At 42.0% G+C, this 27,340-nt stretch overlaps 2 protein-coding genes across 5 annotated transcripts in view; one reads left to right on the top strand and one right to left on the bottom strand.

Moving 5' to 3' along the window:
• Window positions 1–27,340, top strand: part of LOC128252315 (octopamine receptor beta-3R) — a 43,371-nt gene that overhangs the window by 12,734 nt on the left and 3,297 nt on the right. The window contains exons 2-8 of one of the 4 annotated variants that reach the window (XM_052979950.1): window positions 5,483–5,776; window positions 17,350–18,232; window positions 19,871–20,071; window positions 21,423–21,698; window positions 21,777–21,954; window positions 23,064–24,975; window positions 26,216–26,665. In XM_052979950.1, coding sequence (XP_052835910.1) covers window positions 17,697–18,232; window positions 19,871–20,071; window positions 21,423–21,698; window positions 21,777–21,954; window positions 23,064–24,975; window positions 26,216–26,665 — 3,553 coding nt within the window. In that variant the 5' untranslated portion in view covers window positions 5,483–5,776; window positions 17,350–17,696. Of the gene's footprint in view, window positions 1–5,482; window positions 5,777–8,155; window positions 8,281–17,349; window positions 18,233–19,870; window positions 20,072–21,422; window positions 21,699–21,776; window positions 21,955–23,063; window positions 24,976–26,215; window positions 26,666–27,340 lie in introns of those variants that run through there. The other 3 variants (XM_052979951.1, XM_052979949.1, XM_052979952.1) reach the window with 3 other exon arrangements.
• On the bottom strand, window positions 10,216–13,575 carry LOC128252333 (protein hugin). The gene is made up of 3 exons (XM_052979977.1): window positions 13,314–13,575; window positions 11,557–11,848; window positions 10,216–10,807 (listed from the first exon to the last, which is right to left on the bottom strand). Exons 1-3 carry the CDS (start codon window positions 13,398–13,400, stop codon window positions 10,593–10,595), a joined length of 594 nt encoding a protein of 197 aa, XP_052835937.1. The 5' UTR covers window positions 13,401–13,575; the 3' UTR covers window positions 10,216–10,592.

The raw sequence follows: 27,340 nt of genomic DNA, 5'->3' as shown, positions 1-27,340 counted from the left end.
GATAAAATCGACATAGCTTTATTTTTTTAACAATTACTTATAAAAATCAACTTACTGCAAGTTCTTGTTTTTATGTTTGATTTGATGTTGTTAATATAATATGGCTTAGGTATGAGAATTCTAATGTCTAATATCTGTAATTTATGGCAGATGTTGAGCCTTAGGGTTGCTTTTAACAAAAATGGCATTCAAAAACGAAAGCTACATTTATTTGATACTTTGAAAAAATATGTTTTCTGGCTTAAACTTTACCATTTATCTGATATTTTGGGAATATAATTTTCTAAAGCTGACTTAATCTCCTAAAAAAAATTAATTTCTGAACTCGCCCATAAACATTAAGCCAGAATTACACACGGGAAAATTACTGGTCCTCCAGGCCGCGGGCTGTGAGTGAAATATTCGAGCGTCTTAGAACTAGCTGCTGGAAGGACGTCGGCAGACTGCACATTAAGGTCCACTTGCGATCCAATTAAAGGCCGTTCCGGCGCTAGTCGACTGACCCACATAAATAATGCATAAGCCATAATCTACGACATAATGCGTTGCCCAATTGCCCCGGGCATCAGCGCACGGCACTTGGCCGCTCTTGTCTACATTTTTTATAAGCCTCTGACGAGGCGTTCGCCTGGCAACAACGGCAGCGACTGGAAAAATAAAAATCAGCCCGGAAAAGGGAAACAGATTAAAAAGCAACCAGTCCCAGTAGCCAGCGAAACATGTCATTGCCGGATGGCGAAAGGCTGTTGGGTTAGGTGAAATAGATGGTAATGGGGCCAAAGGTTGGCGCAAATTACTTTACAGTTTTTAGTATTCTTCTTCCTTATTTTAAACTTAACATTTTTTTATTCAGGATTTTTAATTAAACAAGGACTTTATTAATAACACATTAACACAAAAAACCTGGGAAGTAATAGAAATATATTAAAATTTAGTGCTACTACGATTTTTCCCGTAAAAAAACGTTTGCTTGTCAAGAAAGTCGAAAACCAATATTTGCAGCATACTTTTGAGCTTATTTTGAAGTGCTGTCAAATCACATGTGATCCAATAACTATGAGTGTTTGCTTGGCAGCTGCTGGCTGTATTTATGAAAGTTGTCCGGGGTGTATAGGTTTAAAGCCCTTTTTGACCGGACCTTAGCCATGATTTTGCTACATTGGCCAGAACAGCAAATGTCCGCCTACGCGGTGAGCACGTGACATTTTGTGGCACAGCCATTTATGGCCTTCATATTTGTTGCAATAGTTGTCGGCCAGCGACAATGTGTGGGGCTGGAAGTGGGTGTGGAAGTGGGTATGGGAGTGGGTGAGTAAAAGTTTAATGAAGCTGGCCAAGGACCCATCCTCGATCTCGAACACGGCCTTGTCTGTCACCGTTAACGCTTCGATGGTTCTCCCATATTGACTTTTCCATTTCCCTTGTCCTTTAGCCCTTTTGGAGTGGCCACTGCCAACACTTTGGCCAAATGGAACTTGAGTGAAAAGCGAGATATTCCAAACCCTTTTTAGTGGTCATTGTTTGGCCCTTTTTGGTTAACAAATCTAATTGCTTTCTATTTTTAATAATGAGTCAGCCACGGGCCGCCTTGACACACAGGACATGGAGTAAAGTTTAAGGTCATAAAAATTAATTAAAAACAATTGGCCGGCCAGGCGCACGTGCCAAGCGGCGTATGAGTAATTTGCGCTGGCAAACACAACACAGTCCCTGCCGCTCGCCATTCAACATTCCCATTTGTTTTCATAGTTTTTTGTTTGGTTATTTCTTTTAATTAGCGCGTGCGGTTTTGATGCGTGCCGCTGCCACAGCAATTTCCACGCTGTGGAAAACGCTTCAAACAATTCCCACAGCACGCTTTTTTGCACAGTGCACGGAATTGCTTCTCAAGCGTTTTATGCTAATGTGTTTTGTCTTCGCCGTCGCATTACAAACGCAGAAAATGAGAATATATGAACATTATATGCAGAGGGGAGATCGTTAATATCAAAGGAACGGCAAGTGAATGGGCGTACGCTGTTTAAATTCGCTGGTCAACATTTTTGTGGCGCAAAATGTGAATAACAAAATGGAATAATGAAAAACACCAAGCAAACAGCGCCAGTTGAGGAAAAAAACAAACTACAGCAGCCTTGGCTCGGGTGAATGCAAATTTTTGGCGGCGTTTTCAGGGTCTCTCGGTCCCATTTGTTTGTTGATGTTGGGGCCATAAATTCGAGCCATGTAAAAGGAAAAGTTTGCAACAACAAATCAATAAAACAGCCATCAAGTGCCAGCAATGAAAACTAGCCCCAAAGCCACTTTCCCAACTCGGCAGCCAGTTACCCCACTTATCTTCTCTTCGCAATGCGTATATTTATGCATATATTTATGTTTTAGGAGGCACGATTACTACATTATAAACTTTCGCTAAAGCCGAATGAAACAAAGCAAAATACAAAACTTTGCTCGGAGGTAAAATTGATGTTCCCTTTCAAAAGGGGAGGAAAATAAATATAATTCAAAAAGTTACATTTAGGGGATAGTTAAGGCAGCAGTAAATAAAAATAAATTATGGGAAATACATCGATTTATTTAAATCTATTTTCAGTATACATGTTTAAACAAAGGTTAAGGATAACTCTAAAGTAAAGTAAACAAAGTAAAAGAATAAAGCACTTTACTACAGTTCAAAAAAATATTATTGACATTAATTCCAGTTTCAAAGTTTTCTTCGAAAAGTCATTAAAGTTGTAAGATAAAAGTTAGAACTATCAAAGATCAAACTTCGATGATAACTACTTAAAAGTTCATAAGATAAAAGACTTCCAAACTAAGTCGTAAAATGAAATTAAATGACTGCACGATTTGGAAAGAAATTTAAGCAATTCATAAAATTCATCGTTTAAAACTTGTGAATTTTTCATAAATTATGGACAATTCAAAGGCTAATGAAGTAATTATTCTGCAAGACTGTACAAAATGTATGTACATAATCACGCTAATCCAGTTAGCTGTCGTTTTTTTTCCTCCTCAGAGATTATGCTCCTTTTTTCCCTTCATTTGCCTCATCAGCGTCGTCTGAGTTTTTTCTTTGGCCTTATAAATAATTTTGGGGCAGCAGAAAAAAGGAGAGTGAAACATCAGAAACAGTTCATTTAACTTAAATTGGCCGGTAATTGCGCTCAAATGTTTTGTAAATTTGCTCATTAAGTGCAACAAATTTGGTCCGTAGTTTATTCCGGACGTTGAGTGCAATTAGCTGAGCGTTTTAAAGTTGACACTTTAAGCGCTTTCTGCTGGGTGCTGCTCATTTACCACCCGCCCCCCCAACTTTGCAGCTGTCAATATTCAACCGAAATGGCCAACCGTGTTGGTCATAATGCCACGCCCACCGCCCATCGGCCACACCCACATGCAGCTAGCTGGGGCCAACGGAAGTGACCCATCGACTCGCACAAGAGCAATTAAAAGTCAGAAAACGACCCCAGGGCCAGGAAGCCGACGCGTCGAATGCTCATTTGCATGTGGCCAACGTCATAATCACGTCATAATTGCCTTGCATCATCACCGCGACCTTTGCCGCGGTGAGGCATAAATGGAAGATATGACAACCGAAAATGTTAACCAAAACCAGGCCGAAATCAGCTAAAATGTTAATTACCAACGGGAGCGTGTGTGTTTCGCAAACACCCACTGCTAAGCCCGCAATCTGCTCCTGTCACTTCTCCCCAAGTGGCTGTACATGCTAGCAATTTATTATAATTATTTCTAAATGGGCAATCGAATGGCGGACTGCCGAGCAGGAAACGAGCAATAGACCGTCAATTATGAATGTCCGTTAACAAAGCTCGCCCCAATGGCAGGGTCATCTATCAATAAATCCATGAAGTTCAGTGCCAAGTGCCAGAGTGGTTGTGCAATGGAATTTAACAATATCACGCAATCCAGTCAAGTGCTCAATGCACTTTTCCATGCGTTTTGCATTCACTGAATTTTCCACATCAGCTGCACTTGAATTATACATTTGCAGTCAGTTTATTTTTAAATCACTTGTCGGCCTAGATTGGTATGCCATTTTTTACTGAAACTAATTAGAAATAAATAAGGATACATAATATGACTTTTAAATGATTCAGGAATTTTATTAATTTTAGTAGCAGGATTCTAGAAAACAATTTAAGTCTCTAAAAACCTGCGCTTAAAATTTTGTTTACTATATCGGGGTTTTTTTTTTAATATTTATGATGTTACCCTTTTTTAAATTTCCGCTGCAGTTATATTTCATAACATTTCTTACAGGCATCCGATCATGAAATGCTATATCTTTAGAGTCCTGTGGCTTTAGTCTCTAAAAATCTGCATTTAAAACTTGGTTTGCAGTATCGGAGCGATTTTTTGTAATTATTATGATGTAACCCGTTTCTAAATTTTCTAAAAACCAGTTCTTAGAAAACTGACCAAAATTTTGCCGTTTTAATTGCATAACTTTTCCTATAAACATCCGATTCCGAAGTGCGATATCTTTAAAGTCTTGCTGATTTAGTCTTCAAAAATCTGCGTACAAAATTGGTTTGGAAAATCGAAGCGATTTTATGTAATTCTTATGATGTAACCCCTTTCTAAGTTTTCGAAAAAACAATTCTCAAAAAATTGACTAAAATCCGGCATTTCTACTTGACAAACATTTGCAACGAAAAATAAACTTTCATGATTGATATAAAATTAAGGTGTGCTCGTTATCTTGTGTCTCAAACTTGAACCACATACTTTTTGGGTTTTAACACACTTGTATCTTTAATTCATTAGCTTAGCTTAAGCAAACACACGGTCAGGCAGCCGCTTTGCGTGCTGTTTCATTTAATTTTTTCATTACTGCCCCGGAGCAAGCGGCCTGGGGCAACAAACTTGGCACGCCACTTGCTCCCAGGGGGAAATGTGGGGCAGGAAAACTCTTTGCGATGCACGAATTCACGGTACAATTAATGGCCGCCGGGAGGGCGCATTTGATTTGTATTTATATTAAGCAGGCGGCGCACGAAACAGATTTCCACTGGGGAACTGGCACGCTGGCTGACTAGCTGGCTGACTAGCTGGCTGACTAGCTGGCTGACTGGTTGGCTGGCCAAATGAAATCGAACAAATATTTATAACCCAACACCGATGATGCCCACGCCCCGCCTGTCAGTCTGTCAGTCAGTCTCGCTGGGCAGCAGCTCCAGAAGTGGCCGTGGCATTGGCAGTGGCAGTGGCAGCGGCAGGAAAAGTCACGCCAGGATGGCTACCGGGTAAAATGGCGTAATTGAAAGCGACTTCCTTTCGAGCTCTTGCTCCTCAAGGACACCGTCGCATCCTTGTGGCGCCAGTTTATTGGAATCGGTCTGGGGCCGAACGATTATCTGATTGCTGGCGCGTCACTAGGTACATATGTAACACACGTTACATACATTTAAGCTGGCCAGCCGACCATCCTGATGTGGCATGTAATTTGATTATATGGCAGGCACCACAATATTTGTCTAATTGACAGTAATTAAACGAAAACGAAAGGCCAGAGAGTGCCGGCAAACTTGCCACATCAGCCTGGATGTCATAGGCAAATTGATGGATGAGATGATGACTGCGGTTCGAAGGAAACAACAAAGCAACAGCTCAGTCATGCGTGGATTGTTGGGGCTGGTCATGCCAGTAATCCTGCCGAGTCACTCGCATATTAAATAAAAATCAACGGAACAAAGTGTTCACTCTGACACAGCAACCTGCACCTACAGTCGAACTTCTCTAAGTCAAACTTTGCGTAAGTAAAACAAAATTGTATGGCATTTAACGGCAAAACTTTATTAAACACCAAGAACTTTCAACTTTCATAACTCAAATATGTCTATGGCGCAAATGAAGTTTTTAACGCAAAACTACTTAGCCGTGGGATCAAAGTATAATTTAGAGACGACAAAGTTAAACACATGGTAGCAGCTAGTTAAGGGTGGAAAATCCAGCAAGCTACTTTGTTGATTACTTATCTGAATAGCTGCTATAGTATAATTTTTAATTTAAGTTCAATTCAAAGTATGTAATATGTAGCTATTGCTATAAATAAAACTAGTTCCTTTTCAAAGGTTTTAAAAAAAGGACACTTTCATTAACTTTCCGCTACAGTTCATTGTTCAGCTGTCTATAAAGTAGTAAACCAAAGAATAAATATAAGCTTTATATGACCAACTTTCTCAAACAATAATAGAATTTATAGCCATTTATAACTGACATATTAAGACATATTTTTATTGTAATTGCAATTATTTTGGCAGTAAGAGTTTGAAATTGGTTAATAAAGATTTTGATAAAAAACTTTACAAACTTTCAGTTACAGTTCAATAAATATTAAATGAAATTTCAAATGCTAAAAATAGTTCTAGTTCATTATTTTCGGACAAGTGTTTAAAAAGAAGTATAGCAAAGTATAATTATAAGATTGACATGCCAACTTTTTCAAACTATAATAGTATTTATAGCCATTTGTAACTGTCATATTTAGACACATTTTTTTTTTGAACTGCAATAATGGCAGTGGGAGTTTAACATTGGTAAAGCTTAATAAAAATTAAATGAAATTTCAAAGACTAAATATATTTTAAGTTCATAATTTTAGACAGGTTTAGTAGTTAGTAAAGCAAAATTTAAATATAAACTTTACATGACCAACTTTTTCAAACAATAATAAAATTGATTGCCATTTGTAACTGATATATTTAGACACGTTTTCAGTCAAATTGGAATAATTTTGGCAGTGAGAGTTTGACATTGGTAAATAAAGATTTTGATAAACAACTTCACATGTCACACATCCACCATCAACTACTGCAACACATTGTAAAAGTTTGACTCAGGGAAGTCAGACTGCGAAAAAATGCTTGCAGGGATTAGGGGATTAGGGTTGCAGGGCTGGGATTTTCAAATGCCAATGTCAGTGCCACCGTCAGCGGCCATGTCAAAGCCACTACCACTGCCACAGCCACTGCCACTGCCATTGCCGACGGGGCCTTGACGCGTATTGCCAAAAACTGGATTTTCGATTGCTTTTCGGTCGCTTTTATGCTCCCTGGGTGACCTCGTGCTTCTCGGAAGGCCTCAATTGCAGCAGCAGCAGCAGCAGTAGCAGTAGCAGGAGCATTGTGTTGGAATGGCTATTCGGCGTTGGGTGTGTGTGTGGTAATGTGGCTGCTGCATGTGCAATTTCTAAATTCCCGATGCCATGCAAGGGCAGCAAAAATTGCAGTGGCAACAAGAACATGTGCATGGAAATGCCCCCAATCAACAAAACGAAAAAAGAAAAAATAAAGGTTGCAGCTTTAGTTGGCTAAACCAAAAGAGGCGTCGCCCACCTGTCCGTCACCGGATTTATAGCCAAGTGCTCTCCGTGCTTCCCACTCTGGCAGAGATGCCTCCAATCCCTCCGAACTTTGGGTATTTGGCTGCGGGTCAGAGTCGAGGACTACTTCGTGTACTTTGGAAGCAAAGAAATAGCAAGAACTGTATGAAAAGTTTATCAGCCCGAAACGAAATAGTTGGCAGTGGGCGGAGGACTTTAGAAATCCCATAAATGTTGGACAAATATTTTTAAATTTACAAGTGAAAAAGAACTTAAAAAGGAAATTTGTATGGATTTCTTTGCTAAACAAAGATTATACGAAAAGTTTATAATTACTTTTTGTTGGCTTGTGGATACTTGACGATAATTATGATATTTTACTTTCACAACTCGTTGCTTGAGCAGCAGCCTTGAGAAATTAGAGAGCCTTTATTGACAGCTATGTGGATCAACTATGGTATAGAATTCAACTGCCTGTCCATTTCCTTAGTTAGTAAGTAAGTAAGTAAGTCACTCAAGGAAGAACGGATAATCAGGAGTTATCAATCACTTCGAAGGGTCGGAAGTCCCTACTAATTAATATTTGATGACAGAGCTGCGATAGAGTCGCTGCCATTATGCAGGTGTGCTCAACATCAAAGTGCCCGCAAACACAATACCAGGCACATAAATAATCTTGCCCACTTTTGTGGCCAAGGCACACACAAAGCCAATTTGAAGGCTTTTTTCGGCTTGGCTGAAATTTGATTAAGTGAGTGCCACGCCCGCAGAAGGGGTGAATGGGGCCATCAATTTAAATCAGTCGGTTGCTTCGCCATAAATAAGGGTTGCAGTCGATGCTGCGAAACTGCGAAACTGCGAACTTTGAGATGCCCGCCATATTAGCAGACATTTTTAACAATTCACCTTAATGGCGGAGCTCGCATTTGGCCAAGGTGAGTGAGCCAGGCGGACAGACAGACAGTCAGACAGTCAGACAGACATCCCGCAGGCTGGCAAACAAATGTTTGAACCAGAATGGCGTAGTTTAATCAGGCAAAGTGATTTCGCCTTGCACGCACACGCGCGCACTTAGCCACAATCAACTTATCATTTTGCACATATGCATACACATATTTAAACCAGATAGGGAGCAACTTGGGGGAGGAGGAGTGAGGTCCTACCACGCCCTCGCAGACAGGAAGCCAGCTGATGTTAAGGTAGTTTAACCTTACACAACAAACCGACCGTAAATCTACGCCCGCTATCAGGCCAACTTTCTGCCGTTTCCCGGCCTTTTATACATTCAAAATATAAATGGAAGCCGCGAACCTCTATTCTCAGTATATAAACGGTTGAAATAAAATTCTCTAAAATATCCTTTTAAAATAAGTTTCGAAAAAATAAAATGACATTTGAGATGATAACCATCTACATCCTACATTCAAAAATATTGATGGTATCCACGAACATATATTGTCAGTATATAAATGGTTTTAAAAAAAATGCTATAAATATAATTATTTAAATTAAATTTCCAAAAAAATTATTAAGAAACCATAATAATAATTTGTTTACTATTATAAATGTATGACTTTTTGTTCACAAATGTATTTGCTTATCAATTGTCCTAGGGATTTGCTGTTAGGAATGCAAATACTTGATTTTTTAGAGTGCATGCCTTCATGTGCGTGTCTGGCTCGCGAGCTCCTGCTCGATTTTTTCTTTTTCTTTTTTTATTTGGTTCATTTTCCCCAAGAGGTGGAGATAAATTTATTACCATTTTGCAGTTATAATATTTCAATATCTCCTTCGGGGTCTGGCCTGTGTGCCCATTATCGCAATTTAAGCACGATTCAGGCAGATATATATCCGGTGTTCTATAAATATGCTCCTTACATTTCCGGCTACGTGATGTACAGTATGATCCATGCCAGGATGCATGCGAGTCTAAATCCTTTGGCTGGGAGTAACATGGCTAACTTCCCCAACCACCTGGGGTCAATAATTGGCGCTGGCGGAAACTAGGCTTGTGGATCTCGGCTACTGGAGCGAATGGACCATGCCTGGTTAAACCAACTAATTGGCAAGTGGCAAGTTTCTAATGAGTTGCGAAAACTTCCATCTGCTGAGGCTGTAAAAACAGCTGCGTCAGCCCAAGTTAGGAAGGGGAACTGAATTAAATGACTTTTCGTTTTAATTTATTACATGTTTCGAGCATTAAACATCTGTCAGGATAAGTGGAAAAATAAAATAATTAAAAGGAAAATCAAATATTTGTTCAAGGCTTCACTTGTTGGTATTGCAATTGGAATTTCCAGAAAACTTTAATTTACTCGTTGCTGGTATTTTTGTTTACACTTTTTATTCTATATACAGAATTCTACAGAAAAAAACGATTGTAATAGTTCTGAAAACATAAAAATGATCAAACAAAAAGAGCACACATAGCGAGTCTACTTTAATGTCTGATATTCTCATTACGCGCAGCAGGATGTAATTTTTTATAAATAAATATAAAAATTGTATGGAAAATTTCAAAGCCACAGTAGGTACTTTAAATTAAAGTTTTCAATTGGAAATACATTCATGACATGGATACCAAGTCGGCATTCATTGCATTCGCCACCAAATATTTTTATGCTTCATCAGGCCGAATAAAACCAGCAGCTTTTGGCTGGCCAAAAGTGTGGCACCGGATTTTGATGGAGCATCGGGAACTGAGATATTGTATCAGTCAAAGCGCACAAATGGCCCGAATGCAGTTGCCATGACCAACGCTCATGGGTGAGATTGTGGCAATGGATGCAGTACTGGCCGCACTTTTCCAATTTACGCGCCCTTTCACTGGTTATGAATTTTTGCAATAATTTTACCATGGAAAGAGATCGTCAGCGTTGGAATCGTAAATGAAATTACATTGTTTATTTAATTCCCGGCTCATTTGGTTTGCAAATTCGTCGCGTCGCGAGTAAACAAAACTTTTGGGGGCTGCACTTTATTCAAATTAATAATAAATACATGTACTATATATACAAATCATTAGTTCCTCTCAAAACAGGGTTATAGCGCTGGTTACAAGTCATTCACTATGCATATGTGGATTATTTTTGCGTCGCGTCGAATTCAGCTGGCCATTAAGGGGGTTAAGTTAGCTAGAGGGCCAGTTGCCTGGCCTCAACCTTGTCCTGGGATCGTCCTCCGTCCGGTTTCCGTTTTCCGTGCCATGTCGTCGCGTCCTTGTCGTTGTCGTTGTCGCTGTCGTGACTCAATCGCCGCCGCACACTTGAGCACGTTTGCCGAGGCGGGGCTTGAACGGCACCGATTTCTTTATCATGCGCTGCATGAACTGGCCGCCAGTGGCCTCCTCGCTGCCCGCCATTCCCATGCCCGCTCCCTCGGCGTCCAGGAGCCGCTGAAAGTCAATGCTGCGGCCAAGGCGCGGCGTCCGCACGCGATAAGCGGGCTCACCACTGCTCTGCACTGTTGAAACAGAACCGAGAAAAATATTTAAATTAAAATACAAGCAAGTTTTAAATGCGGCATTTCAGAAATTCAAATTTAAAAATAAATTTCAATAAGTATTTTCAAATTGATTTGCACTTATTCAACAGTCATTGTATAGTTTTTTTGTATATCCAAATGTTAAGAATTCATTTCATTTCATAAATTCTAAAATAAATATACAAGTACACAATAATATTATCAAAATAAGAAAAATATTAGCACGACCGCAAGCCTTAAGCAGATTCACCAGTGCTCTGCACTGTGGAAACAGGGTGGAGAAATGTAGCAGAGCTTGGTCAAAAACTGATGACTTTTTCAATCAACACATTTGACTTAGATAAATCATAAAAAAATAAAGCTTGGAAGCCAAAACACTATCGTTTAAAAGTCCTCATAAAGAGTGGCCAATAAGTATGCTACAAAATATTTTATATGATTACAGAAGATTCCAAAATATTTAAAAGCGTTTTGATTTTTTGTGAAATAAATAATTGTGGATATTTAAATAGAATAAAAAATAATGAAGGCAAATGGCATGCATATTTATTAATTTTTTCTCTCTGCGAAAATTAAGAAAATCTTATGGATAAAGTACGGCAAAGCAATGGAGATGGTGGCGTGAATGTGAACGTGCTTCGGGTTCCGGATATTTCGTTCACATTTCAGCACGCGTCCATCTCCAGCTAGCGTTGCGTATACGCGCCTTGTGCCCGGCGGCAACTTACACTGTCGCAGCTTCTGCAGCAGCAGGTAGTAGGTCAGTGGCGGCATGCTGTCCAAATCGAATTCCTGGCCCTGCGTCGGCACGGCGGCCATTGGTATAGTGGCACTCGCTTTCTGGGCCAGGCTATTCTCCTCCAGCTCATCAATGATGTCGGTCAGCTCTTTGTATTCGCCCATGGCGCGTTTCTGACGGGCTTCACTCACGGAAGCCGCCGCCGCCGCTGAAGTTGATGATGATGATCCTCTGGCAGAGCCTGCCCTGATGTGATTTGCCAAATCCAGTTTGCTCGTGCCCTGCACAAATAAAGTGCCACAAAGCAGAGCAAAAGCAAAAGCAGCCCACAAGAGGTATGAAAAAAGGGAGCTAAATATTTGAGATATTTCCTTGGAGGCCGTTTTTTGTTTTTTTTTGTTTTTTTTTGGAAGGGAGGCCCGGGCCGCCAAACTGTCGACACGTGTTAAGTTATTTTTATGCCGCCTATTTATGCTCATACTCGTACGTGTGCTGCACACTCAAAGCCGACTTACCAACCCGCTATTGGGTGTATTTGGGTGGGTGTCTTTGTGGACGGGTGTCTGCGAATGTGCGAGTCAAGCACTTTATTGTTTCAATTTACAGCCTGGCTGGCAGCGTTTGCCGCTTGATTAGACAACTCAATGTAGATTGAAATGCCAACACCTGAAATCGGCTTGTAAATCGCAATTCGCCCATAAACGCTCACTCTAAGCGGGTGTACGTGGGCGTATACTTGATATTAAGCCTTTATTTGGCAGAGCGTTTAAGATTACACACAGAAAAAATGTCATTAAGCCAAATTTGTAACTTATTATAAATATAAATATCGAATATCAATAATTAATGTTTCATTTTTATTTTAAGAAGATATAAAAACGTTCAACTTTAAATGAAAGTTGTAATGCTTTACTAAAAATAATTTTACTTATTTTTACAACAAGTAAACCTTTTTATCCTTACACAAGCCAAATATCTAACACCAATAAATTATCATTGTCTCAAATGAATTCGAACCTTAATAATTATAAAAACGATAATATGCAGTCACGAATATCAATTTATTATCATTTATTATTTTACTTTATTTGATCTTTTGAAACAACAAAAGAAATGAACCGTATTTTTAGTACTTTAGTAAAAGACACATTAATGACAATATTATATTATTTTTTTTAAGTGCATAATTTAAAAAGGTGCTCTGAGCGGTTACGTGTCATTGAACCAAAATGTTGTTAATGCATTTTACCTAAAGAAAATGATCTCAAAATCGGATTGGATATGACCTGTGATAAGTTTCAAATAATTATGGTCTTTTGGTTAATTATTGTCTTGCATTGCAACACACTTATACTGAGTTATTTTAATTAGCGGTGAGAATTAAGTACCTAATACGTATACGCCCTGTGGCTGCCACTGCACACGTAATGTTAATTGGATGCGCATCGATTTTCTGCTGGCAAAAACTTGCAGCATCTGCAACCTAATTGGTAGCATCCCAAATGCCGTTGACAGAGTGGAAATGAAGCTGCCACAAAATGGTAGCACAAACGCATGGCAAAGGGAAAAAAAACTTTTCGCCCCGAAATTTCCGTTCATAACATTCAAGAACGTTAGCGCAGCCGTTGGAAATTATCGCTCTATGCGGCTGAGCTTGTGCCTGGGCAAATAGCACTAATTAAGTGGCGCTTCCTTGGCCCCACTCCCATTGCCATTTCGGTGGGATATAAACGAGGCGGGACTCACCTGCAAGGCCTTGGCCTGACTGCAGACCACGAGGACGTAACAGGATGCCGCGATTAGCAGCAGAGTGCAATAACTGGGACCACACATAACTTTTGTGGTGTGGTGTGGTGTGGTGTGGCTTAGTGTTTACGAGCGAGTGGTCTCCCCGGACAGGACACTCCCGAAGCACTGGACTCTCTGGACCTTTTGACTCTAGTCGTTTGGCTGGGACCGCGTTGCGCTTTGCAGCTATGGGACAACGACAACTGATGCCAGCAGCGTGGCGATCCGCAAGTTTTATAGCCAAAAGCGAACGGCCCCATGCCAGCTTGATTGGGTCCCTGATGGACGGGCGCTAAGTGATTTGTTATGCACCCTAATGCCGGCAACGGCAACAGGCTGCCCAAAAGCTGCCCGCTGGTCAGCGTAAACAAGCGAATCAAGCAGCAAATCCCAAACGGAAGCGCCACCAATTTGTCGCACACAGAGCGAGTGTTAAACGGGATCTAGCGACTGGGCTTCAAATTGGCAAGCTAATTGTGCAGCTTGCAGTAGGAGAAAAAAAATGCCTCAACAATCAAACACATATTTTTTGGTCGTTTCGAAAATATTAAGCTCATATTTGTAGGCCTATCAATCAGAGTACACGATGACTGGTACAGGTCTACGACGATAAGCCTTAAAATGTTTAATTATGGCGGCTTAATTTAAATATTTAATGCTTGCACGCTGATAAGTGACATAAGTGACAGCCAGAAGCTGTAGATTTAAGGCACATGGTTAAATTGTTAAAAGTGAGGCAATATGAGCCTATTTTCATTATACACAGTTGATTTTATATACCTTCGCGTATTTAGTTTAAAAGCTTTTATAACATTGCTGATATTGGCTTTAAATTTAAATACAGCTTATAGCTTTGCCAAAAATAATATTTCTGTGATTTAAAAAAAAATGTTGACTAACTATATTAAAAAGCAAGTTGAATGTCAAGTAATCCACAAACTAAGGAAAAAAATTTATAAATTATAAAAAAAACATTTTCCGATTAGAAAATTTCTAAATCTTTCTTTAAAGGTTAGTGTTAAGGTTAATATATTATTAATATAAGCTACCAATATATTTGCATGACAACTTAGGAAAGAAAGGAAGTTTTTCGCTGTGCAACCCAGCTGAGCCGTGGGCATCCTGTTTAATGGAAATCAAAGCGCGTGAAAGTCCGTCTCGCCCCAGAGGGCGAGAGCATTAGGGCCAACGCCCACGACGCAGCAATGTCAATGCCGTTGACGCTGCCAATCGATCAATCTTATTTAAATGTTGACAGTTGTCTTCACAATGTATCCCGGCTTGGGGCCTGTTTCCCAGATGGGAAAGGCTTGGTGCTTGCTCCGCTGCTGGCTTATTTAAATGCCATCCGTGAGCCGCATTAGGTTCAATTTGTTGGCCAAACAGCTTGCACACCTGTGCTGACAAGAAGCCTGTCAGCAGGCGTTTAAAGTCAGATTCACAACTGTCAACTAAGAATGGGTCAACAAGTCAGTCGAATCGAATTCGTTAAACGCCCCGGAAGATATAAGCTCGGCACACTTGGTCGGGTTTCAATAACAGAGGGCTGCAAATCACCAGGATTTTCAATTAACTAAGCTCGGCCCCTGTTCAGACATCAACAATCCATCAATCGAATGTTTTTTTTTCTAGATTCGGCCAGTCCATGCATCTGTTGCAGCTGCTGGCCGAGTGTTTATTTGTGCCACTAATTTACACAAACATGACCCGGACACGACCAGGGACGAACTCTCGACCTGAGGAGCCCCAACTGCCCAGCTGCCATTTATTTATTTAGTAACTCAATGTCGGGCGACCTCTTTTCCAGCCAGGGCCCTGAAGGATTTATCTATTTGCCAACTGCTGAAAATGTATCCTTGAAAAGAAAACAAACAAACAACAAACAACCATAAAGTTGCGAAAAATGTAATTTGACAAAACCAAAACTGAGGGGGATTACCTTGCGCAGCAGTTTCACTGTAATCTATCAACAGATTATACAGAGTAACTAATTGGACAGCTTCATTTTCATCTTATATTTCACTTTCACCTCCCAATTTTTATTTTCAAAGCTTAGAGCTTATCTGGCAAAAAGGACAATGAAAATTAAAATATAAATATCAAAATATAATTTGGCATTTCCCATCACTACTCTTTAGAACAACTAATTCGAAATGTATTTATTCTCGGCGGAATACAATGTTCAACGTTTAATTAATTTGGCCACAAAAACATTCGGCAAACATTTTCTGTAATCTCGGTGGTAAATATTTTGTCCGTCAACTTATGCCATAGGGCACCATTTCCAATATAATGTGCTCTGAATAAAGGATTAAAAATAACTATTTTGTATTTTAATGAAATAAATAACAATACGAAATAGAAACAAACTCTGAAAGTTAGTTCTTGTTCATTTATAATTTGAGATTTTAGGTTCATCTATCAAATTGAGTTGATGGCCAGGAAAATCCACTTGCTCAGTGATGAATTAGCTAAGAAGCCAAAGGGACTTTCAATAAGTTGCTGGCTTCAGTGTTTGCCTTTCGTTTTTGCCAGTGAATCAATTATTTGCTCTCGCTCGCTTTATCAGTTTGCTAATGCTCCGGAGGAGTTAAGTACTCAAATGGTGCGCCAGCTAATGCCCCCCTTTGGCCAGGATAAGGCCGGGCGAAGGGATTTAATTGAATTAGTCGTGTCCTGGTCGCACGCGGCACTTTGAAGTTTGCACTTTGCACCCCGCCCACTCGACCTGGACTCGGTTGGTCTTGGGGAGGAGTCCTGCTTAGGAGTGCTGCGGAGGAGTCCTGTGGGCACTTCCCATTGACCCACACAGAGCCAGCTCTGTTGACGTTTGCGCTTAGGCAGAACCCCAGTGCCGGATGCCGAGCGGCGGCTTTGTAAACTTTACGCGATGGCAATAATTAAGTCGCATAGTGGTGGTTAGGGACTTTGGCAGTCCAGCGACCAATAAATAATGGTCCTCATGGCTTGTGAAATTTATAAGCCAACGAGGATGGAGAGCACTGATGTGGTTTTTATCCGGCTCAAAGCCGAGCATTATGGCATTTAGTTGGCAATCGGGATAGCGGAAACCGGACTGGGTAAACAAGTCGAGTCGTCAGCTCAAGGACAATGCAGGGAGCTGCGATGCAATCGACTCGGCAAGGTTATGTGTAAATATATAAAAATCCTTAAAAATATTGAAATCAAAACGAAGAAGGAGGGGGGCTAGGAAAAGCAACTACTCGCCACACAAGTGGGATAAAAACTTGTAGCCAGCGATTTATGTGAGTGCCAAGGACGATTCAGCATCAATTCAATGTGCGGACCAAAGTGAAAGCTCGTTTTTAGCTATTGCTGATGATGCGCTAGCTTTTTTACGGCCAAATTGAGTCGCAAAAAGCTTTAAAATAATATAAACGTACAGATTACCGCAGATTATGGACGTTCTTTTGTTTAACTTATAGCCAGCGAAAAGCACAGTGTGAGTTTTCATTCTGCACAAGCACTAGCTGCGGCGATAATCTCGCTTTAATCTCGCTTTTAAAGCAACAACTTGTCTATATGGCATTTTTCCCCCCAAGTGTCAGCACTTGACGGCACTGCAGTCGTCGTCTGTCGCTGGGGATATGCAAAAGCAGATGCATGCCAAGCGCTCACACTGCGTATACGCAATATATTTCTGTTATTTTAATGTTGTGGAGGAAAGTTGAAGTGGCAGCCAACGGACAGATATCTGACAGTGCTTCATGGCAAAAGGATATGCGTAGCATTTACTGTGCCCCGGCAAATCAATATGCCCTTCAATGGGAAATGGATAATGGGAAATGGACAATGGACAATGGACAATGGGGTTTATGGCCCCTGAATTGTGTATATGCGCATAAAAATTCTCCCTGGCGGCAACAGTTAGCATTTTCATTTAGCCAGTTTCATGCAGTTTCACAGCCTCATGCAGTTTCACAGCCTCACACTCTCCGGTTGTTTCATAAATTATTTATTTATTCATTTGCAGATCCCGTGTCGCCGACTGTTGCCCGCTTGAGTGCTGAATCGAAGCACGGATCTCGACTTTTTGCCATTGCCAACGAGCATATTCGAGCGGAGAGGCTACCTGTGGAAGATTGGCAGATGGAGTGCAGCCCGGTCGGTGCTGTGAGCAAACACTCGAAGCACAGAGCACCTGAGGCAGCCAGGATGACGGCGAACTTTGGCCGCCTTGTTTGCATTGCAGATTGCAATTACGCGCGTTTTAAATTACGCGCAGCAACCGGGGCAAAGATAAACCACAGGTACAGCGAAAAAGCATTGGGGCAGCAACTTGAATGAGCTGCGTTTCAATCAGCGTCCGAAATTGAAGAGATGCCCGGGGTTAACGTCGCTGACCTTTTGGCCACGACAATGACATTGCCCATGACAGCCACATCAACGGCAGCAACATCAAGCAGGCTGAGCAAATCGATTGCAGCGTTCATCGCAGGTAGTGGCGCAACAGCAACAACGGACGGCAACCTGCAGCCTGCAACATTAACTAGCCACATTGCCACAACAACATCCACAACGACGACGACTACGACCAGTTTGCCCATAACATCGCAGTTTGTGAATGCCTCGTTGACTTCGCTATCATTAACAGCCACCTCGTCAAGCTCCTTTTCGTCCTTTCCGTCCTCGGAGTCCCCATTTGAGTTCCTTGCAACAGTTGGCCCAAACATCACGGCCAACATCACGGCCAATGCCAGTGACATTGTCGTGGAGAACCACGAGGAGCTGGAGGAGAGCTGGCTGGATCTATCGCTGCTGCTGCTCAAAGGCTTTATCTTCTCGTCAATTATCCTGGCCGCAGTCCTGGGCAATGCGTTGGTCATCATTTCAGTGCAGCGCAATCGAAAGCTGCGGTGAGTCTTTACATCCAATTACTTTTGTCCGGGCTTAATTGACGGTCTTTGCCGCAAAGATCGCACGACAATACAAATGGCAAACATATATCTGTACATTTAGAGTAGGGTGTCGCAGGGCAAAACCTTTTTGCCAGCGTAATAATTGTAATTTAAATGAGCGACAAGTGGAATAATAAAGCACAAAACGAAGTTAAATGCGACACACAAGCTCATCGCTGCCATGACAACCTTGCGATGACAGGACGCCCTAGAGTGCAGTGCAAATAAGTGTAGCATACCATTGAGCGCAGGGCTCGAGACCCCCGCCCTACGCCCCTGCGCCCCTCTGCCACGCCCCCTGCTCCGCCCCACGGCATCCGTTTAATGTTGCTCAACGTTTATGCCTTCGCAGCGCGGGTAGACGTTGATTAAGGAGTTTATTATCCAACCAAAGCAGCTTAAAGTGCTCAGATTATCGTTTATTACCTTATTATAGAACATAACCGGTTCGCAATATATGATCGCGTTAAGGTATTACAATATAAAGCAGTACCTTAAGAAAGGAAAGGAACACTTGAGTCAAGATTTAGGAAATAAAAACATATTTTTTTACGCACTTTTAACTGCACAATTAAAAACATTTTAATCATTTGTAGGCTTTTCAAAATAAAAAAAAATGTTTCCTATTATGCAGTCATTCCAGAAAAATAATACAATAATTAAGTTGGCAAAAGTTTGTAATAATTGCTAATTTTTTTAAAATTTAAGTACAATCACACTTGAAAATGCATTACTTTTTTTTAATAACCATTAGATAATAATAAATGATATTAAAAACTTAAAAACAAAGACTTGTTATAAGTGCAAAAACCTTAAGCTCAAAAATAAATAAAGAACTTTTTTTTATGAAAATATTTTTTTTGATACAAGAAACATTCAGTGCTTCTTTTAAGCAGCACAGAATTCTTGGGGTTTAATAGAGCTTTTTTTAATTTAAAATTGATAACCCATTTAAACAGAATTTGATAAACAAATATTTATTTAAGAATTTTCTACTCAATATAAATCCAGAGTTATAATTTTATGATTTATCAAGCAAAGGATGCATTTTATTTTAAAAAAGAGAATTTGCTAACCGAAATGGCTAGAAAATTGTCTTAAGCATTTTAAGAGGACAAATCAAGTAGTAACCTAAAAATAAGAATCTCTCATATTAATATTCCAATAAAAATGAGTAGGTAAATAAACAATCGAGATGCAACCTAATGCAACCTAATGCGTCTGCCTTGGAGACAAGATAATAACTTCACATGGCAGTGGCTTCCAGCTGAAGGTGGCAGCTGCCTGGTGAGTCGGATGACTTATGACAGCCAAGGAAATTGCTGCATACCGATGGCCCACCCGGTGCTTCGGTGGGCGGAAACGGAAATGGAAATGAAAATGAAAATGGAGGGCAGTGCAATGTTTAGCCAGTGGTAGAGTCAAAGTGCTAAAACCACCGGACTCAGCACGTATGATGCATGCCATATGCCATTCGTTTGGCGTGGTTGCTCCCGTGACGAGTGTTTAGAAATGTGGGAATCCCGGAAAATCCGACTCAAACACACACACACATCGTACCACTGACCAACTCTTGGGCTTCTGTTTCGTTCACAGGGTGATAACCAATTACTTTGTTGTGTCGCTGGCGATGGCCGACATGCTGGTGGCCCTCTGTGCGATGACATTCAACGCCTCCGTGGAACTGTCCGGCGGAAAGTGGATGTTCGGGCCGTTCATGTGCAACGTGTACAACAGCCTGGATGTTTACTTTTCCACGGCGAGCATACTGCACCTGTGCTGCATATCGGTGGACAGGTGAGTGCCCATTTGTGTTGCTGTCTACTGTCTACTATTAAACGGTTTAAACTCAATCGCGGCTCGAGCCACAGGGAGCCGTTTAAATCGACCCGAACCATTAATCTTGCCCAGATGCCTGGCGCCCAAAATCACTTTCAATACCGACAATACCGGCGCATTGCCAAGAAGAAACAATTAATTACTGCGAAAGGCGCGCACATCAAAAGCAAACATTAGGCCCCGCCCGTATGATGAATGCGGCCCAAATGATTTGCAGCTGGTCGAAGGAACGTAGGCGTTCTCCATATTCCACTCAAAATCCATCTCCATCTCCTTTCCCATTCCCGATCCCGCCAAGCCGTTAATTACCGCCATACCCACTTGGAAGCCCAAACAGCTGCGATTTCGCAGCAGACCAACAACAATGGCCATGGACGATTGGTCAATGGACAGTAGCATGGGTTCTTTGTCTGTTTTAATTAATTTGTGTCTCGCTCACCTTTCGATGGGCCACAAAACAGACCGAAAACGAAGAAAAACACACAACCAGACACCAATGGAAATTAGAGAATTAATGATAGGCGCTGTGGGGCATATTGCTAAACTAATAAATCTGTCATATTCACAATAAAAAAATATTCCAATCACTCGATTATTAGTCTTCATCTTAGGTTTGAGGTTGTCTCTTATCATTTGTGCACTTGATTATTCTGTCTTCATCTTAAGTTTAAGGGGTTTTCATATCTATTACATTTAATTGTTTTCAAAATAATTCGTCAAATTCGAACTCGGTTCGCATGACTTGCTTGTTTTAAGGTTAAAAACAAACATAGAATACACCAATTTTTTAAATATAAATAAATACTTACAGTCATTACACATTTAATTTTTTAAGATGTCCAAGCTTAAAATCAAGTTCTTGTGTCTTATTTAATAATAAATATAAATAATTACTTATAATCATTACAGGCTTTAAATAAATTTCTAATGTCTTTTTTGGCAAAAAAAATATTTACTTTGAATTATTGTAAAAATCTCTAAAACAAATACGTTTTTATTTCGTTACCCACTCTTTTTAATTGAAATCACACAATGAACAATTTAAATAATCAATTGTTATAGTATATAAATTAAAGTAAGTCTTTTAATGAGCATTAAACAATGTACTGAAAGCAACGTCTTTTGAATTGTTTAATAAATCGATAGCATGGCAACCTGAGCACCGAAACACAATTATCCAGTCAACCAAAGAGCGATAATCAATTATTGTGCTAAAAGCATGGCTGAAAGCCACCTGGCACCTTTTGTGGAGTGGCCCTGTCCGCCATTGATTTCCATTAATAAAGATGCCCCCCTCTGTTTCCAACAGGTACTATGCCATAGTGCGTCCGCTGGAGTATCCTTTGAATATGACACACAAAACGGTGTGCTTCATGCTCGCCAATGTGTGGATCCTGCCCGCCCTCATATCCTTCACGCCCATCTTCCTGGGCTGGTACACGACCGATGAGCACCTGCGTGAGGTGTCCCTGCATCCGGACCAGTGCTCGTTTGTGGTCAACAAGGCCTACGCCCTCATCTCCAGCTCCGTGAGCTTCTGGATACCCGGCATCGTGATGTTGGTGATGTACTGGCGCATCTTTAAGTGAGTAGGCCGGTCGAAGTTGATGGCTTGCTAAATTGTCCTAACTCGTCCGGTTTTTGTCCTCTGTGGCTTTTGCAGGGAGGCGATACGCCAGCGCAAGGCCCTCAGCCGCACAAGCTCCAACATCCTGCTGAACAGCGTCCACATGGGCCACACCCAGCAGCCCACCAACCTGAGCTATCTGCATCCCAGCGACTGCGATCTGAATGCGGCATCCGCGCGTGAGGAGACGCACAGTGCTCTGAGCAACTTGGAGGTGAGTTGGGAACTACCCAGGAACTGTTTACCTCTGGTAATCAGTGCTGCCAGAATAGGAAAGCTAATTAGTTTCCATACTACATTTTATAAAATATTAGAGAAATGTTATACAGGAAACATATATGTTTAATATTTTAGGCATATATTTCAGAGAAACAGATTTCATTTGTTTTATTTTGTGTAAATGTTTCGTTTACATTTTGGTAGGTCTCCCCTTGCCTTTGAACACTTAAGTTCTTGGAAAATTGAATAAGCTCGCCTTAAATGATTTGCCACTAAACTAAAAAACATGTAAATTTGCTACATTTCAATTTAAGATGTATTATAAAAAATAATTGTTGTCAAAATTGTATTCAAAAGTTAGCCTGTATTGCATTACACAATAAAATATTTTTTTTTTGAGTTCTTTGTTGCTCATAAATGTTGTCATTTAAATAAAAAACAATTCAATTAACAGTTTGACATTCAATTCTAATAAATCAATCCAATATAAATTGTGATAAAATAAAATAATATATATTAATTTTTTCGAAATCATATAGGAATGATGATTTAAATTTCGTTGGAAAGTGTAAAAATGTTTTCCATTGCAATTAGAGGCTCCTGAGTAAAAATTGAAAACAAACGTATGTCTTTTTCCAAATTTGAGAATTAATAGTACTACTTAGTACTTAAAATAGTTTTTCAGCAAATGAAAATTAACTAATTTTTGAGCTATACCTCGAAAACCTTATCTGAAGTGCTTTCACTAACAAGCATTCAATTATTGTATTATGGAACCGTACAAATGGCTCGCAGAATTGTTTGCTGTTTACCTTTCTAACAAAATGGAAAAAACATTAGAACTCAATTTAAGGGCAAGCAGAATAGCGAACTAACAAAACAGCAACATGCAACCCACTTTGGCAGCACTGACATCCAGCATCAAAGCATTTTTTCCACCCGCATTAGACGAATGTGGAGCGATTGCATTAGGCGCTAGGGGGGAGCAGCACTCTACTCGAGAGTTTTCTTTGCTTTGTGGTCCTGCGTAATTGATGCGCCAACATGAGTCAATCCCTGCATTGTTATGTGCGCTGTGTTTGAGTTTGTGTTCCCTGCCCACAGGACATGCTGCAGCCGGCCACCGACGAGGACGACGACAGGGACGAGTGCGATGAACTGCGCGTGCCGTCGCCACCGCCGCGCCGCCTCAGTCGGAGCAGCATCGATCTGCGGGACCTGGAGCAGGAGCGGTACGAGAAGGTCACGCACACGGACAGCGCCCCCTCGATGATCGCCCTGCAGCAGCAGCAGCCGTCGTCGCACAACCAGCTGCAGCCACCGGCGCCAGTGTTCAATCCGCAGATATGGACGGAGGGCAAGCTGCTGCCCTCGAAGGAACCGGAACCGGAGCCGGAGCGGGATCAGCCCCATCCCACGGGGCCGCAGCAGCAGCTCAGCCTGACCAGCGGCAGTGGGAACAGCGAGCCGGAGCCGGAGTCCACTGCTTATCGGGTCTTCGGACTGAACAGCGACGAGAGCGAGGGCAACGACCTGTATGACACCCACCTGCCGCTGGCCGAGGACAACAAGGAGTTGAAGCGCCTGATCGAGGACAACTACCTGTACTTCAAGCGGCAGACGGGCGGCACCATCATCGGCGGACCGGGCGGTGGCAAGTATGCCGCCCTCAGCGAGACGGACTTCATCCGCCTGAAGGCCGGAGCGGCGGCCTGCGGGCGGAAGGCCATTGCCGCCAGCGACTCGGAGTTCCTGCGCACCATCAGCGAGAGCAGAGCGCCGGCAGAGCAGCCACTGCCACACGGCAAGGAGAGGGGCTTCAACATACTCTCCCTGCTGGCCAAGACCAAGCGCTCGAGCACCGAATGCTTTGCGCTGGAGAAGCGCCACCAGGCCAACTCGGAGGGATCCAGCTTCTTTCGGCGCGCCCGCAACCGGAAGCTGTCGCACAGCTACAACGGATGCGGCGGCGGCAAGGAACGCAAACTTGAGCGACGCCAGCGGCAGCACAGCGACACGGACTCCACACCCAACAAGCCGGACATCCTGCTCGACATCAATGTGCTCAGCGAGCAGAGCGGCGCCGGTGTGATCCAGCACTTCAGCGACGGCGTGCAGCTGATTGACTTCAGCGAGGTGCAGACGCCGGAGCGCCTGCGCCGGAGCGACGACGAGCTGGCCCAGCTGGCCGACTGCTTTGGGGAGTCGCCCCAGCAACCGGCCACGCCGCCGCCCTCGTTGTCGCCGCCGGAGTTGCCGGAGCCCAGCGGGTTGCTCATCGCCAGCAGCTCGGAGCTGGCCGAGATCTTCCGCTCGCTCAGCTTTCCGCTGGGCCGTCCGGCCGGAGCTCCACAGCGCCTGAGCACGCTGAGCGACCAGGTGTGCGCCAACTACTTGATGTCCCCACCGAACACACCGGCTGCGCCTGCGCCTGCGCTTCCGCCACCGCCGGTCTCCATTTCTCCAGCGACCCTGGACTGCTGCTCCTCTACCGCGAACGCGCAGTCGGCGTCCATCAATGTGTACTTCCTGTCGCCGCCGCCGCATGCCGCCGCACCTGGCTACACGCCCAGTGACGCCTCCACCGTATCCCTGGATGTGGTGACCAGCCTGTCCATGCCCATGTCCATGCCCATGCCCCAGTCAGGTCCCCAGCTGCCCCCGCAGCCGAACATATCGCCCAAGCCCGAGATCATACTCGACTCCACGCTGTCGCCCGTCGAAGGATGCGGCGATGAGCACCGGGATGTCACGTCGCCGCTCTTCAAGCGCAAAGATAGCGCCGGCGATGCGGACGTGAGCATTTCCGGTGGACTGGGACCGGGAGTTGGTGCTGGTACTGGTGCTGGGCGACAAGGACGCTGCAGCATCCTGGCCGGCTACGACGGCATCCAGACGGTGCGCAAGCGACAGGCGTCCGTGGTGACCTACGACGTGAATGTCATCAACTTCTCGCAGGACAACAGCGACAGTCGCAGCTACATTCCCATGGGCCGCGTTTCCACCAGTTCGGCAAGTGAGTAGTCCGGTTATTGTGTGTGGTGTAGACTGCTGCAGTTCGTGCCTGGATTAAGTAGCTCTTTCTGCCTTTTAGAAATTCGCTCTGTTTTTGTCAATTTGCCACCAGAAGTTAAAGTAACTTAAACACTTTATCAAAAATCATATCCGGTTTTGTTTTTGTTATGTGCTCTTATGTCGAGAAACAATAACTTTGAATTTATTTACGTTTTTGTGTCAACAAGTAATTGAACAAACATAATCTCCTGAGTTAACACAAAAACATAATTGTCAAAAGTACTTAAAAATTTTTTCTAAAATGTTTAAATTTTAAATAATGGTAAACTCGTTTTTGCATTAATAAAATGTAAACCAAATTACATGGTGAGTTTTGAATGAATGTTAAAAATATTTCAGAGATCTAAATACTGTCTTTAGGAGGTTGTTTATAATATTTAAAAAAAAATACACAAAACGTAATTGTAAAAAGCACTTAGAAATGTTTTCAGAAATCTTTAAATTTTAACTTTAGGATATCTCCATGTTTCTATAGATAATTTTAAACCAAATAGCATGGTAAGTTTTAAATAAATTGTAAAACATTAATCTGAGTTCTTTAAAAATTAACATAAATACAATTTTAATTAAATTGTTCAGATTTGTTTAAGAAATTGTAAACCACCCAAAAAAAACAGTGCGAATTTCTAAAACCTAGACAATCCCTTACCATAGAGCCTTATTTGGAGAACTTAAAATGCCTTAAAAAGTATCTGTATCTTAGATGAAAAGCTTAAAATAGAATAGTGCTAGCTTTTAGTTAGTTGCACCTGCAAACGAAGACAGAAAGGGACCACCTACTTCTAGAGATAGGAACCCTAGAAAAGTGTTCTGAATCCCCTCCTTTTTGATCCCGATCCCTTGCGTTTGCCGGTGCATGGCACGACGTGCATGTGATCTGAAGAGGCAGCCGAAGGATGTGCCTGAAACTGGTGTCTTGTCCTGTGAAACACCTATTGTATATTGTCTACTACTCCTCTCTATCTGTCTCTCTTTCTCTCTCTATCTATATCTCTTTTCCACCGCCATTTCGTTGTGTGTTGTATGTGTATATATGTAAAATCAAATCACCAAATTATGTCCAACCAAAAACAAACTTCTACTCCAAACAACCAACTCCAAAAAAAAAAAACCCAAAAATGCGGTGGCCAAAAAAAAACAAAAAAATATGAATACAAACTAACCGAAACAACTGCAAGCAGAGCACGAATTTTCCAATAAATCCTCGCTGATCCGACGCGGCGGCATCTGCATCTTTGTGGATGAGGAGGAGGCGGAGGTCACTGAGCAGCGGCCCCGGGGCATCACCTTTGCCGCTGTGCCCAGTCCGCTGCCCAAGTGTCCGCTCTGCGGCGCCGACATCAGTAGCACCACAACCACCAATGCCAATGCCAATGCCAATGACAACGCCGGCACCACTAACGACACCACTGAAACCACCAATGCAAGTGCAAGTGCAAGTGCAAGTGCTAGTAGTAAACGTAGTAGTCACGAGCCAACTCCCGATCTTGGCCAGGGGCCGAGGTCCACGTCCACATCCAATTCCACCCGCTTCTGGCACAAGCGAACGGCGGCGGTCACAGCATGTTGGCAGCAGAGCAAGAACCGGAAGCGCCGCTTCAAGACCGGATGCAGTCACTGTGGTGCAACCGGTGAGTCTTGTCGTATCCCCTCCTCTCTCCTTCTCTCCTCCCCCTCTCTCTCTCTCTCTCTCTCTCTCTCTCTCCCTCTCTCTATCTCTCTCTCTCTGTCTTTTGCTTGTCTCAGCTTCAGCACCCGTCTCATTTGCTCACGCTTTTGCTAACTATCAATGTCCATCACTCGATTTCCCACAGTCCAGATTTCATATGAACACGTTCATAATTTACTGAATAAATCCATTTCACACTTGGAAACTCCATCCCAGGATCACCATTAATAAGTTCATATTTTACAAAACAGTCGCAATTGCATATTTTTGATCCCCCTCAGGATCACTTTAACTAAGATCTTTTTTCGATTATTTATAGTATAGGATATAAGCCACACTAAACAATTCTATCAATTCACCACCACTGCAATCTCTAAGTTCATTCTTCCATTAAATGTAGTTTTGACTTTAAAACATTATGCCTACATAAAATCGAAATTTAGAACACAAGTAAATTAAAGCATTTTCCGAGGTTTTCTAAAATACATTTTAACCAAATCCTTTTGGAATTTGAACAGATAAACCTAGTATTGCATCCAAACTCGGTTGAATGAGATATTTGTGGAGCACCTTGGTAAAGCCCGATTTTCTGTTTAAATGTAAACATTAATTTAGATTTATGATATATCAGCAAAAT

Source organism: Drosophila gunungcola, chromosome 3R (genome assembly GCF_025200985.1).
Source record: "Drosophila gunungcola strain Sukarami chromosome 3R, Dgunungcola_SK_2, whole genome shotgun sequence".
Taxonomy (NCBI): Eukaryota; Metazoa; Arthropoda; class Insecta; order Diptera; family Drosophilidae; genus Drosophila; species Drosophila gunungcola.
The sequence above is the reverse complement of the archived record's forward strand: the minus strand, read 5'-3'. Positions and strand labels throughout refer to the sequence as shown.